The 13,183-nt window shown below is 43.1% G+C and overlaps 1 protein-coding gene across 1 annotated transcript in view; it reads left to right on the top strand.

The window, feature by feature from the left end:
* Nucleotides 1–7,161, top strand: part of LOC137332229 (transcription factor SOX-30-like) — a 41,111-nt gene extending 33,950 nt beyond the window's left edge. The window contains exon 6 of the mRNA XM_067995922.1: nucleotides 6,786–7,161. Within this exon, the coding sequence (XP_067852023.1) occupies nucleotides 6,786–7,161 (376 nt within the window). The remainder of the gene's footprint in view (nucleotides 1–6,785) is intronic.
* Nucleotides 7,162–13,183: the final 6,022 nt, after the last annotated feature.

The following is a 13,183-nucleotide window of genomic DNA, read 5'->3' as shown; positions in this document are numbered from 1 at the left end:
ATACTGTTTGCAAGGCTCATTGAGGCCCCAATTTATACGTAAGTTAACGGCAAGCAGCATAATGTACTTGGAGCACCAGATTAGCATCCCAGACGCTGAGTGCCTGTTTGCAACAAATGCTTGAAGGAAAGCCTTCAAACAGTTGAAGCTTCTGTCATGCCAGTTGGACCGCCTCCTCCATATAGGGCCACCTCTTGCTGCAAGACTTACTGCCCATAGCTTCTAACACTTGATCCACATGAGAAATTTCTCATGGAGGCTGCTGAAGTCCAAGGCCCTGAAATTCCTGGGGCCGGCGAGAACAGAAAGCAAGATTTCTGCCCGGGGACCAGGAATTTAGGGAAGAACCTGGTTTTGCCAGGATTCCATCCCATTTGCAGTGTACCTTTAAATTCCGGTTTTGGTGGGGGAGGGTATGGGCGGATCTTCTAACTGATTGCTGGTATGAGTCTTATTGAGACCTTTAGACTAGATTAAGATAATGGATCCTGGAGGGTTTGATTAACTTAGTCTGCATGGACCAAGGCTCCAATGGAAGCGAACACTAATTTTGGGTCAGCTTATTTTTTGGCCTAAAAAAAATCTGGGGGCACCTCCATCTGTGCGATGTTCCATCTCAGGTGGCCAAATTGGGGAAGCCACCACTGAAGCACCCTTTCAGGCACAGTACAGCTGCCTGGCCGTGCAAATGGAATTTGGGGCATGGTTTCTGGCATCGGGCTAGGGTGACTGGGGATTCTGCTCCATCGCACTTGCACCAGCGGAGCAGGTCCTCAGGATGTTTAGGGCCCAGCACATCTTTAAAGGCAGTCAGCACCCTTTTAACAACTGCCTGATAACACCCTCCTCGCAACCATGGTGCTCTCCCAGTGCATCATGCAATACCCACTGGGAACGCCCCCAAATATTTAAGTTAGCTGACCTCACATTATGGAGTGAGGTCAGCTTTCAGTCCTGTGGGTATGGCCAGCACACAATTCATATTATCAACCCTAATGTCCACATGTTCAAAAAAAACCATTAAGGAAGCTGGGTGGCGCAGTGGGCTTTAATCTCTGGGACGTGGAATTGAAACCAACTATAAGGGTCCTACTAGAAATGAGTTTGGGCAGTTTCAACCCAGCCCCTAGTGATCATGGCAATGGCACATAGAACTGCCCCATTTTGACACTAACTGGCAATCTCACTTAGAGGCCACATGGATGGCTGATGTGGAATTTGCAATTATAACATTAGTACATTGGTGGTCAATCTTATGAGGTCGGGCTAAGGAACATTTTTGGGGCAGAGTAGAGGAAGCTTCACTTTGCAGTTAGCTATGTTATACATGCCTTCAGAGTGCTTGATACAGACTCTGGGGGACATTACTTTTGTATGTAAAGTTAAAGAATGGCTGGAATTTCCATGGAGATTCTCTGGCAGAGATTGGCAGAACTCCTGGAGAAATGTTGCTTTTAATCAATTATGTTCATTCTTAGAATGGCCAGTTTTATCAGTGAATCCCTTGGACAGTTACATCTTGCTTATTTGAAGTAATCTACCCACTGACTAGAAATATTGAGTCCACTGAAATAGAGCTTTAGAAAAGGACCATTATACTATGCAGTAGCCAACCACAACAAGGAATTAGTGTCCTGTGATTAATGGAAACTTACTGATATACATTCAATACTTTTCCAAGACCTTTGCACTAGCTAATCAAATTCTGTCACCCTACAAAAGCACATTGTAGCATGACTCACCACCTGGCTACACATCATCTATCTGAAAACAAGCCTAAAGTATAGCAGATTTATTCTCCCAACAGAAGTCAACCAAACTTTTAGTTTTTTTTTCATTTTATTTTGTTTCTTTCAGCCAGTTTTCTAATTTTTTTCACCATTTTCCTATCTTTCCTCGCAAGGCGGTGACTAGTACAGTTCGACAATGTGGCAGTGGCCTTCAGAGACCCCACCCAAGTAGCCATTCTTCATGTGTGAGTGTAGACATTGAGTACAGCAGGCTGTTTGAGCATGTGAGGGCATCACAGTTGTACCCAATCCTGTTCTCAACCCAACATCCAAACACACACACGCACACACATATTCCAGTATGGGGAGAAGGTACTGATTAGTAATGAGGATTGGTATCCTTATCTCCCCTCCCCAGTTCTTGATCTGGAAAGCTCAGTAACACACCACAGAGTACATTTAATATTATCTTAGACTATTATTTTTGCATCGATGCAAAGTGATTTCCAATGAGCATTAACACAGCTACCCTGTTGTCTCACTTTTCTCCTACAACTCCAATAGCAATGATCTTAGTAAAGACTTCTTTCCATTGTTCCATTCTGTTCGACCAACATGAACATCATGTTTTTTGTCTGCTAGGTCAGTCAATTTTCTACTCTTTGGATTCCAATAAGACCTGTGATGCCAATGGTATCTCCCATCGTCCTCAATATGCGTGCTTCTGAATTTACCCTTGTCCCATGCCACCTCCTCAATGAGAAAAGAAAGAACTTGCATTAATATGCAGGGCTACAGCGATAGGGCAGGGGAGTGGGACTAGCTGGATTGCTCATGCATAGAGCCGGCGCGGACTCGATGGGCCAAATGGCCTCCTTCCGTGCTGTAACCTTTCTATGATTTCTATGATATAACGTCTTTCACAATTTCGGGACATCCGAAAGCGCTTTACAGCCAATGAAGTACTTTTGAAGTGTAGTCACTGTTGTAATGTAGGAAAAGCAGCAGTTAATTTGCGCACAGCAAGGTCCCACAAACAGCAATAAGATAATGACCAGACAATCTGTTTTAGTGATGTCGATTGAGGGAAAAATATCGGCCAGAACATTGGGAGAACTCCCTTGCCCTTCTTCGAATAATGCTATGGGATCTTTTACGTCCATCTGAGAGGGCAGACGAGACCCCAGTTTAACGTCTCATCCGAAAGATGGCACCTCCGACAGCGCAGCACTCCCTCAATACTGCACTGGAGTGTCAGCCTAAATTATGTACTCAAGTCTCTGGGGTGGGACTTGCATCTATGACCGTATGACTCAGAGGTGAGACTGCTATCACTGTGCCAAACCTGACAACTAATGTTTCTTACTCAGTCCACCTTACATTCTCCTTAGAAATTCGTTCACGTTCATCCAGACTCTAATAAAGATGATCCCTGTTCGCCTTCCAACTACCACCCAATGGGGGCAGTTTTTAGCTGGCACGAAGCCAGCGGAGCGGCCATGCCGCTTGCCCGAAGCTAGCATTAGGGGGGGCCTGAACCATTTTCAGTTTTTGGGCCTAATTAGCATCATTCAGGTGAGCTGCCAAGTGGTCAGTGAGTTCTACCAGGTAGTTCACCACAAAGCCGGGCCTGAAAATCCAGTGGCTCCATGAGTGAACCGCGCCAGAAGTCAGCAATAAAAGGGGGTGGGGATTCACTCTGGGAGGTGGACACACCTGCTAGCAACAGGCTGCAGTATTTTTGTGAGGCCAGGAAGAGCATTCCTGCCTCAAAAAATGTTCCATGCCATTCTTAGGACTGCTGGTCACCACCTGGTACAAATGCACAGACATGGTGCATGAAAATTGCAAACTACAACCAGCATGATACCCCCCGACTTGCATATGTAAGTAGCCTACAGTCTGTTTTGGATGGCATGCTGTACGTGCATTTACAGACCTGCCTGAAAATTGCATTACGGATGTCCGAGGTGCTCCTCCCCCGAATTCCCACTGCTGAACACCTGTTTTTCGTGTAAGAAACGGGAAGTCAGCAATTGAGAATTGTCCCCACTGGCTCTTAGATGGCTTTCCAAAGTCATAGAAGCTGATGTTAACTCTCAAATTATCCATCACCATAAAAGTACTGGCCTAATCGATGATGGTTTTTAGCATGGCCATACCATTGGTGATCTTGTTGCTGATGTTACACTCCTTTGGCACTCTGTTCTGAACATTTTGGTGAGTTATCTGTGATTACCTTGGGCATCTCCAAAGCCTTTGACAGAGTTTGGCATTATGAACTCCTTGCTACCGTATTGCCTCCTACCAAAATTATGTTCATGGCTATCTTCAGTCACTCTGTTTGTGCTGTCCTTAGGATGCTCATCTTTTGACTCTTTTTTCATTAACTTATAGGTTCCCCAGAACTCTGTCCACTCCCACACTTTGGAGGTAACTTTAACCCCCAAGAACGGGTGGGTTGAGGGCGGGTGGGAGTTGAAAATAGTTGTTTTTTTGGGTCGCAACCGCAACCCGGCTCCACTTCCGGGTTTAATGTGGGTGGTAAAAGTACCACTGGGAATGCAAAATCCGAAAATTTTGCAGTTGCGACCCAAGAAAACAACTATTTTCAACTCTCACCCCCCCCAACCCACCCGTTCTTGGGGGTTAAAATTACCCCCTTTGTTCTTTATTCATAATAACTATTGGTCCATCATCATCGAGCCCTGTTCGTTCTTTTGCAGATAATTCCACTGTACATTTCTTCAACTCTTCAACTCACACACCCTCAGTGTACATAACCTCCAATCATCTTGCATTGCAATGACTGAATCACTCCAATGAGGCAGTGAAAATCTTATTATTTTCAAGTTTTCAAATACACAAGGGTAAATGTCTGTCTTTACCACCGATGTCAAGCATCACGTGGATGAAGTGCGAAAAAGAAAATCTAGTGAGTACATAGGAACATAGGAACAGGAGTAGGCCATTCAGCCCCTCGTGCCTGCTCCGCCATTTGATAAGATCATGGCTGATCTGTGATCTAACTCCATATACCTGCCTTTGGCCCATATCCCTTAATATCTTTGGTTGCCAAAAAGCTATCTATCTCAGATTTAAATTTAGCAATTGAGCTGGTATCAATTGCCGTTTGTGGAAGAGAGTTCCAAACTTCTACAACCCTTTGTGTGTAGAAATGTTTTCTAATCTCGCTCCTGAAAGGTCTGGCTCTAATTTTTAGACTGTGCCCCCTACTCCTAGAATCCCCAACCAGCGGAAATAGTTTCTCTCTATCCATCCTATCTGTTCCCCTTAATATCTTATAAACTTCGATCAGATCACCCCTTAACCTTCGAAACTCTAGAGAATACAACCCCAATTTGTGTAATCTCTCCTCGTAACTTAACCCTTGAAGTCCGGGTATCATTCTAGTAAACCTACGCTGCACTCCCTCCAAGGCCAATATGTCCTTCCGAAGGTACGGTGCCCAGAACTGCTCACAGTACTCCAGGTGCGGTCTAACAGAGCTGGTCAAGTTTTCCTTCCTTTGAAATTAATGAAAGGAAAAGCAAGTGGGTTCTGTTCGGGGTGTGCGAATCTCCTCACCAGATTTTCCTTTCTGCTCTTTGCCTAGAAGATGCTTAATGTCCAGCAGAAAAGACCAAAATCTATCCAACAGTTTCTTCCTGTCTCTCAGAGCTTTACCTTAAGTTTTTATTCATCTTCAAGTGTCACTATTTCCTCCAACCTCAATTGGAACTCCCATATCTCCGCTATTGCTAAAATTGCCCCCCAAAAAATCTGGATTCTTCTTTTGTGCCACTTCTTTTCCCCAAAGTAATTCTTAGCTCCTATAAAGTCCAAGTACTTCTCCAGTATCTGGGGAGATGTTACTAGCACTTCCCTCCAATTCCCAGATAGAATACAAGAAAAAGTTTTTTTTCTGATCGACAATTTCTCTCTCACCTTTGCCCGCAGCGCTTCTCATTTTTTCTCTCTCTCCCTCTCGCATCCTTTCTCACCATTCCCTATTGTATTGCTCTTCTATGGTCACTACTCTTGAACTTTCTTTTCTATATATCTCCACTGAGTTGAAATCAAGACACAGTTTTCTATTCTACATAATTCTTTCCCACAACCTCAGAATGATGGCACTCCATGTCCTCCTTAGTCTGCCCTTCCTCCTACCCCCTACCTTCCTTAGGTTTTCAAAAGCAAAGCTTGGCATTATCTTATCACTACTTCTCTATATACCTCCTCATCCATCACTGTTTTCAACCCTGGTGATGTCTTGCACGATGGGGCTTGGTGCTTCACCTTGGTGTCTCAATAACAAAAAGGCACTGGCCAAGAATTTCCACTAGAGACACATTTTACACCGAGGAGCCGGCATATCTCCAGCAGAATGTGGTGGAAATTTTCTCTGCAGCAACTTGCTTGGGCCAATTTCAGGATTTCCCGGCAGAAGTGACGGGGGTGGGGGATACAGAATACATCTGCCCAAATATGTGCTTGCATATGTAAATACTTTGCAAATGATGGGATTATGTCATACGGTGTCATTTTTGTTATTTGCTTCCTGGCAACTCTTGACACCTGGGCGTTCCTTGCATTTAAAATGAACAGCCTTGTGCCCAGCCCAGGAGCCTACTGGCCACATTATGCTGTGCCAGGCCTGCCGCAGCCAAATTCCGACCCTCCTCCAGGAGTAACCACTAGCGGAGGCTGGGGAGTGCACCAAAATGATTTAATGAGCCTTGGATCAGAAAACCGGTCTGGCTCAGGGGCACATTGTTACGTGGGTGGAAGTCCCACCTGCATTTCAGCCTGCATAACGGCCAAGTGGAAGATCTAGGTAATGTCTTTAGAAGAGAGGTGAAAATTGGAGGGCAAACAACAACTTTAGGGGTTGAAATGATGCTGCTAAGCTTTGGTTTATAAATGTCTTCCAAACTGTTTGTTACATTGCTCCTTTGTAACACACTCTATGCTCCTACTATCTATTGTCCGATAGTCAGTGCCCATGAATTATCAGTAAACATCGCACTGATTCTATCTGCTTTCCCACTACAGTACTTGTCCTTACAGCAGACCACCCTATGGCTACGGTGATTTTGCAAACAGCATGTCTGAATGCCTGGGCTACTATGAAGACCGATACCAGAAGCATGAGGCTATGTTCTCAGCGCTGAATAGAGACTACCCTTTTAGGGAGTACCCAGACGACTGTCAACGCAACACAGACTCCAGGAGCAATAGCAGCATCGAGGAAGGACCCCACTCTAATAGCCTGGGAGGAGAAGAGTACCTGAACTCCGTGCCACAGTTGGACGTTGGAGCCCTGGAAAATGTCTTCACAACCCCAATGTCTGCTCCATCACAGCCACAAAGAGTGGAGATGGTCCACAGTGACGACGAACAAGAAGGCAAAGTATTAAAAAGCCTGTAGCTAAAAAAAAACTATTCAATTTGTTTTAAACATACCATCATAAAAAGTATCTCTGTGGAATGATGATTCTTTTATTTATAATAAACCAAACTGAGAATTCACAGTTTTGTCTCCACATGGGAGCACTTGATGTTTATAACATCCATGCATGAAAATATCGAGCAGTAAAAATATAATTTTAACCTTTGCACACAAAAAATACAAAAAAGAAAAAATTGTTGGTGTTACAGATTGTTATTGATACATTTTTAAAATGCCTTCAGTGACCTTTATTTTTGATTCAGTTTCATAATTCAGTTGAAACACACCTAACTACTAGTTAGTGCTCGTGATTCTGGTTATTGCAAGTCGACTTCTGTAAGTGTTGTTCATATTGTTATAGTTTCTTTTTGAGTTATATTTTAATAAACTAACATTAAACCTACATTTTTTAAAATAATTGTTTTTTTTTAATTGCTCCCTTGTCGCCTATGATAAAGTTGCAGTTCATTATGGCTTATTTTAAAAATCTGTTAACACGATTACACTCGTGCCCAGAGGCCTGAAGTGGGCAGGATGCCAAGGCTACTGTCACGCCACAGCGTGGAGTAACTGGCCATGGGTTGGCGTTCACGATTCTCCTGCATGGTAATTTGCCAACCATAGGCAGCCCTGTCAGAAGCAGGCACTGAGTGGGGGGGAAGGTAAGACTGATGCTGATTCCTCCCTGACTGCTCTTCCACACCTCCCAGCAGTAAGTTAGAGAGCAGTACTGGCACAGAGACCTGGCAGTGGGTTGAGTGCCAGCTTCCTCGGCCTGGGAGTGGTAGGTGGCACAGGGGCCTACAGAGTGGAAGCAAATCTGCCAAAAGTGGCTGATTTTAATTTCTGTATTTATTGAATCCCAGCAGTTTTTAATTTTGTGAAATGATTTATTATAAGCCATCAAGGACTGTTCAGCATTCAAATAGCTGTATTTTTGATCGCAGGGAGCTTTCTTATTTCAGCATAATGCATGAAAGTTAACAGTATCATAAACTCTGTGGCATAGGCCAGTTAGTTTTATTGAATCTTTTTAAACGGTAGTGGCAGTTCAGAACATTCCAGTATTGATGGAGGATGAAGGGACAGGAATCAATTTGCCATCCCATACTTGTAACATTATCACAAATTCATATATATTGTTATAATAAATATTTCTATTTATTGCAGTCCATCTCTGGCGTGTTTTTATTGCTTGAATAAAGATGCTTTGGGACACTGAGCAATTGCCCAAAGTTCTACTGTGGGTTTTCCGTGCTAAAACATTAACCTGCTTTTATCTCTTTACAGATGCTGACTGACCTGCTGTGCATTTCCAGCATTTTTTGTTTTTATTTCATACTTTTAACCTTTGCAGTTTTCTCTTTTTTATCCCAATTTTTGTTTGTTACTGTTTCACTACTACTTTTAACCAGATCACTTTTTAAAATTTTTTCAACAACTGCACTGCGGTTTTGCTCTTGCTCTTAAAGGGATATTTTTGCCACGTTAAAGGGTCTTGAAAAATATGTTTGCCGGTCTCTAAACACAGGCATGTAAACATAAAGATTGTTGATTTGATATTTTTGGGTCACCTATCTCATCACCTGGGGACCCCCACTTTGTGTGGGGCTCGGCCCACTCTGACACCATCAAGTTTTCTCCAGTGACACCATGGATAGGAAGGTAGGTCGTAGGGCAGTATCCTTCGTCCAATGAAACTTCATGAAACCAACATCAGGCGAAGCTTGAGACTATTCCACTGTGTACAATCAGAGCGTACTTCTAGACCACAGCCGATAGTCTAGTTGCTAAATGCACAGTCCAGCGTAGCACTAATCCACACAGATCAGTTTGAGTCCTGGTCTGTGCTGAGTTAGCTGGAGCAGCAACTGGGGGCAGTACAGTTGCCCTGGGTGCCCTGGACTAGTGGGTAGAAAAATCAGCTAAGGTTCCTGCTTCTCATCTCTATCCAGTAACTCCTGCTGGAAAGTGCCCCATGTGAAATTTGAGTGAGGACAGGAGTTGGCACACTTGTGTTGCCTTCTATGGTTGAATAGTTTGCGGACGGTCATTGTCTATGCCCACAGATGATGAATAGCTACTTGGGTGAGGTACCGGAGATGCCACAGAACCTTATCCCAGGAAAGAAGAGAAATGATGGCCTGTTTAACTGTTACCACCACCAACAACAAACGGACAACCAAACACTGACCTCTAGTGTTGACTAATTAGACAATAATGTTTGGTTCACTTGAGACTTTTAACCTTTGTCTTTTAATCAGAGAATAGCAACAAAATGGTAAATACATGCAGCTTACCAGTGCGCATATCTGCATGGACACTGGGTGATGACAGGGGGCAGGCTTGATTACAACACCTTCCATGGTTGAATAGCTTGCAGGCACTTGTTGCCTAGGCTCACAGATGAATAGTAGCCAATTGGGTGAGGTACAGGAAGATCGCCTGATGCCCAGCAAACCATGGGCCCCATCCGAAGAACGCAACCTTCAGGAGAGGGAAAAACTGAGAAAAAGAATGAAAGCTAAGCAGAACCAAACACTGACAAGCACATCATCATAAAAGATACAGAGGGGTCCTGAGGAAAAAATATGCCAGCGAACTGTCAAAGAAAATTATTTTATTTTATCAATGTCACTGTATATTTTACATTAAATTAATTTAACAACGAATCTTCAATGACGACAGTGACTGCACTTCAAAAGTATTTCATTTGTTGTAAAGAGCATTGGCATGACCAGAGGATATGACAAGGTCCTAAATAAATGTAAATTTGTTCTTTCTTTATTTTTCTTTCTCTACTTGTCTTTTTTCTCTCTTTTCTTTCTCTCTTTTGCTCTCTTTCCCTTTCTATATTTCTCTCTCTCTACATCTTTTTTCTCTTTCCCTTTCTTTCTTCCCCTCTTTCTCTCTTTATTATTTTTCACTTTTTTTTAACTCTCTTCCTTTTTTTCTTTTGATTAAAATATTTTTTCTGTTATCCAGGTTCATAAAACGCTCTTTCTCTTGGTATAATTTGTCCTTTTCCTTCAACCAAAGCTAAAGCTCCCATTGAAATGAGAAATAAATCACAAATAAGGCTTACTTTATTGACGTCGCAAATCCCAATTCTGGACAGCGATGAATGATGCAGCCAATATACCACAGGTACCACTTTGGTACCAGCCAATACCTGTTTGAGAGTGCTTTGAGGCAACAGCAAAACTTCGTACAAAGAATATAAAGTTGGAAATGCTGCAAACAGAACTAAAAATAGAAAATGCTAGAAAGGTACAGCAGAAAACAAAATGGGTTAAAGTTTCAAATTGAACTCTGGCAAAAACCCTGCACCTGAACCATCTTTCTATTTGCAGATGTGTATTCACAGCATTTTCTATTTTGTTAAATTTTAGGACAGGGTTATATTACCCTGCTTTCCAACCAGAGGAAGTGAGGTTCCGTGCACAGGTACAATGCTTGCTGGCATTGGAATTTAAAAAACAATATATATTAAAAATGTAGGTGTAGACGAGTGCATCACTGCATTTAAAATGAATGTTTAGAAAGAGGGATTTGTCCTGAAGGTGCTGACTCAAGCTGGGATACGGTTCTATAGGCGCTGGGCACCTGCCAGTATCTTGACAGAGTGGCCATTCTTCATGTGTGACACTAGAGTATCAGTTTTGGCTAGCTATTATACTTTGGGGTACATCACAACTCACCCAATGTCTACACTGGATAGTGATCAGGGATGGAAACATTGGCCAATTTTTATCCCTCAACCAACATCACTAAGTAGATTATCTGGTCATTATCTAATTGCTGTTTGTGGGTCCTTGCTGTTCACAAATTGGCTGCCGCGTTTCCTAACATTACAACAGCGACTACACTTCAATAGTACTTCAGGGGCTGTAAAATGCTTTGGGACATACTGAGGTCATGAAAGGCACTATATAAATTCAAGTGTCTTTTTATGGTGCTGCAGGTCCAGTCCTGCTGCAGTATTGTCAGCATTACTCCACGTGGTAATTGGCTTGCTCCCACTTGCTGGAGGGAGTCCGCCACGGATGCTTAATGACCCCGACCCAGAAAACTTGGCCGAGTTTGGGGTGATGGGCATATGTCCCGCCCTGATCCTATAGGGGCAGAACAAGGGAAACCCAATCCTAACTGTAGCATGCTGGCTGAGAGCCGAGCATTTTTAACAGGGCAGGCAGTCTATCACTGAAATTTGCCTGTAGGATCGCACAGACACTGATCATTACTACATTCCAATTGATGGATATTTGGACGCTAAGGGAATCAACAAACATAGGGATAGGGCGGGAAAGTGAAGTTGAGGTCGAAGATCAGCCATGATCTTATTGAATGGTGGAGCAGGCTCGAGGGGCCGTATGGCCGAATGCTCCTATTTTTTATGTTCTTCTGTCCTCTGGTTCCATAACCTCCAAGCCCCCTCCCACTCTTTATTGAAAGAAGAAAAAGACAGAATATAAAGTTAAAAATACACCGCACAAACAGCAGGTGGCCTCCTTTACCATCAGCAACCAAGTGCTGACCTCTAGCGTTGGTTAAATAAATAATAATGTTTGATTCACTTGTGACTTTTGACTTTTTTTGACCTCTTGAACTCCACTGATGACTTTTTTTAAACTCTTGAACTCCTAATGCAAACAGCGGGCTGATGAGTTTATTGTTGGAGAGCTGGTGGTGTTCATCATTGAGGTACAGCATTGGGAATAAAGGTATTAATAGTCAGAGAATATTAACAAAATAACAACATGGTAAATATGATGTGAAAGTAGGTAACATCACTCTGTCTGAACACTTTGATTGCCTTAACAACGGGCAGTTGGAAAGATTATCTGTAATCGCCAGGTATTGTTCTCTGACTATAAATGCGGTAACCTTCCATGGAATCCCACACTCGCTCACCTGACGAAGGAGAAAGCCTCCAAAAGCTTGTGATTTTCAAATAAAACAGTTGGACTATAACCTGGTGTTGTAAGATTCCTAACATGGTAAATACACACAGATTACCTGTGTGCGTGTCCCTATGGGTGAAGGTGGGACCAGGTTAGCTGTGACACCTTCCATGGTCAAATAGCCTGCAGGCACTCATTGTCTTCGATGACAGATACCTAATGGTCCACTTTCTATCCCTAAAGGCCCAGGGCAGGGCTTGTGCCTGCTGCCCCAACCCCAACCCTGGGTCGAAGGTCATTAAGCATCTTGGACTCCTTCATGCGTGTGGGAGTTATCTCTGGAACTGCACCTTAGCAACAATTAGTACTTTTAGGAGCAAATTGGAGAAAAAAACATTTAGAAGAAAGGGTGATTCATTGAGGTGCTTGTGTTTTGTAGTTTAATTGCTTATTTCCTGAACAGTTTTGAGATCTATCTCTAGAGCAGGGCAACACATCTCAAAAGGCACATACTCCGCCCCTTTCCCAACCCACCAGCCGCTGTACAGGTGTAGGTTAGACAAACTTTAGAGCGTTAATCATTGTGTTGATTAATCCAGTCAGTCTGGGCTTTTTGTATTTCCTTTTTCAGATTTCTCGGGAGACTAAGAGGTTAACATGTGTCAGTGCCTCCAAACCTCGAAAAACAAATATCATTTTGAGTTGTCCCTTTCAACTCAAGCATTCAAAAGAAATGAAAAAGTCATTTGGTAAGAAAGGAAGAACTTGCATTTCTATAGCACCTTTCACAACCTCAGGACGCCCCAAACCGTTTTTCAGCCAATGAGATACTTTTGAAGTGCAGTCACTGTAGTAAAGTAGAGAAACACAGCAGCCAATTCGCACACAGCAAGGTCCCACAAACAGCAATGTGATGATGGTCAGATAATCTGTTTAAGTGATATTGATTGAGGTACATTAGCCAGAACACACTGAGAACTCCCCTGCTTGTCTTCAAATAGTACCGTGGGTAAGGTAGACAGGGCCTCAGTTTAATGTCTCATTGGAAAGACTCCACCTCCAACAGTGCAGCACTCCCTCAGTACTGCACTGGAATG

The sequence above is a fragment of the Heptranchias perlo genome, chromosome 14 (assembly GCF_035084215.1).
Source record: "Heptranchias perlo isolate sHepPer1 chromosome 14, sHepPer1.hap1, whole genome shotgun sequence".
Lineage (NCBI taxonomy): Eukaryota > Metazoa > Chordata > Chondrichthyes > Hexanchiformes > Hexanchidae > Heptranchias > Heptranchias perlo.
The sequence above is the reverse complement of the archived record's forward strand: the minus strand, read 5'-3'. Positions and strand labels throughout refer to the sequence as shown.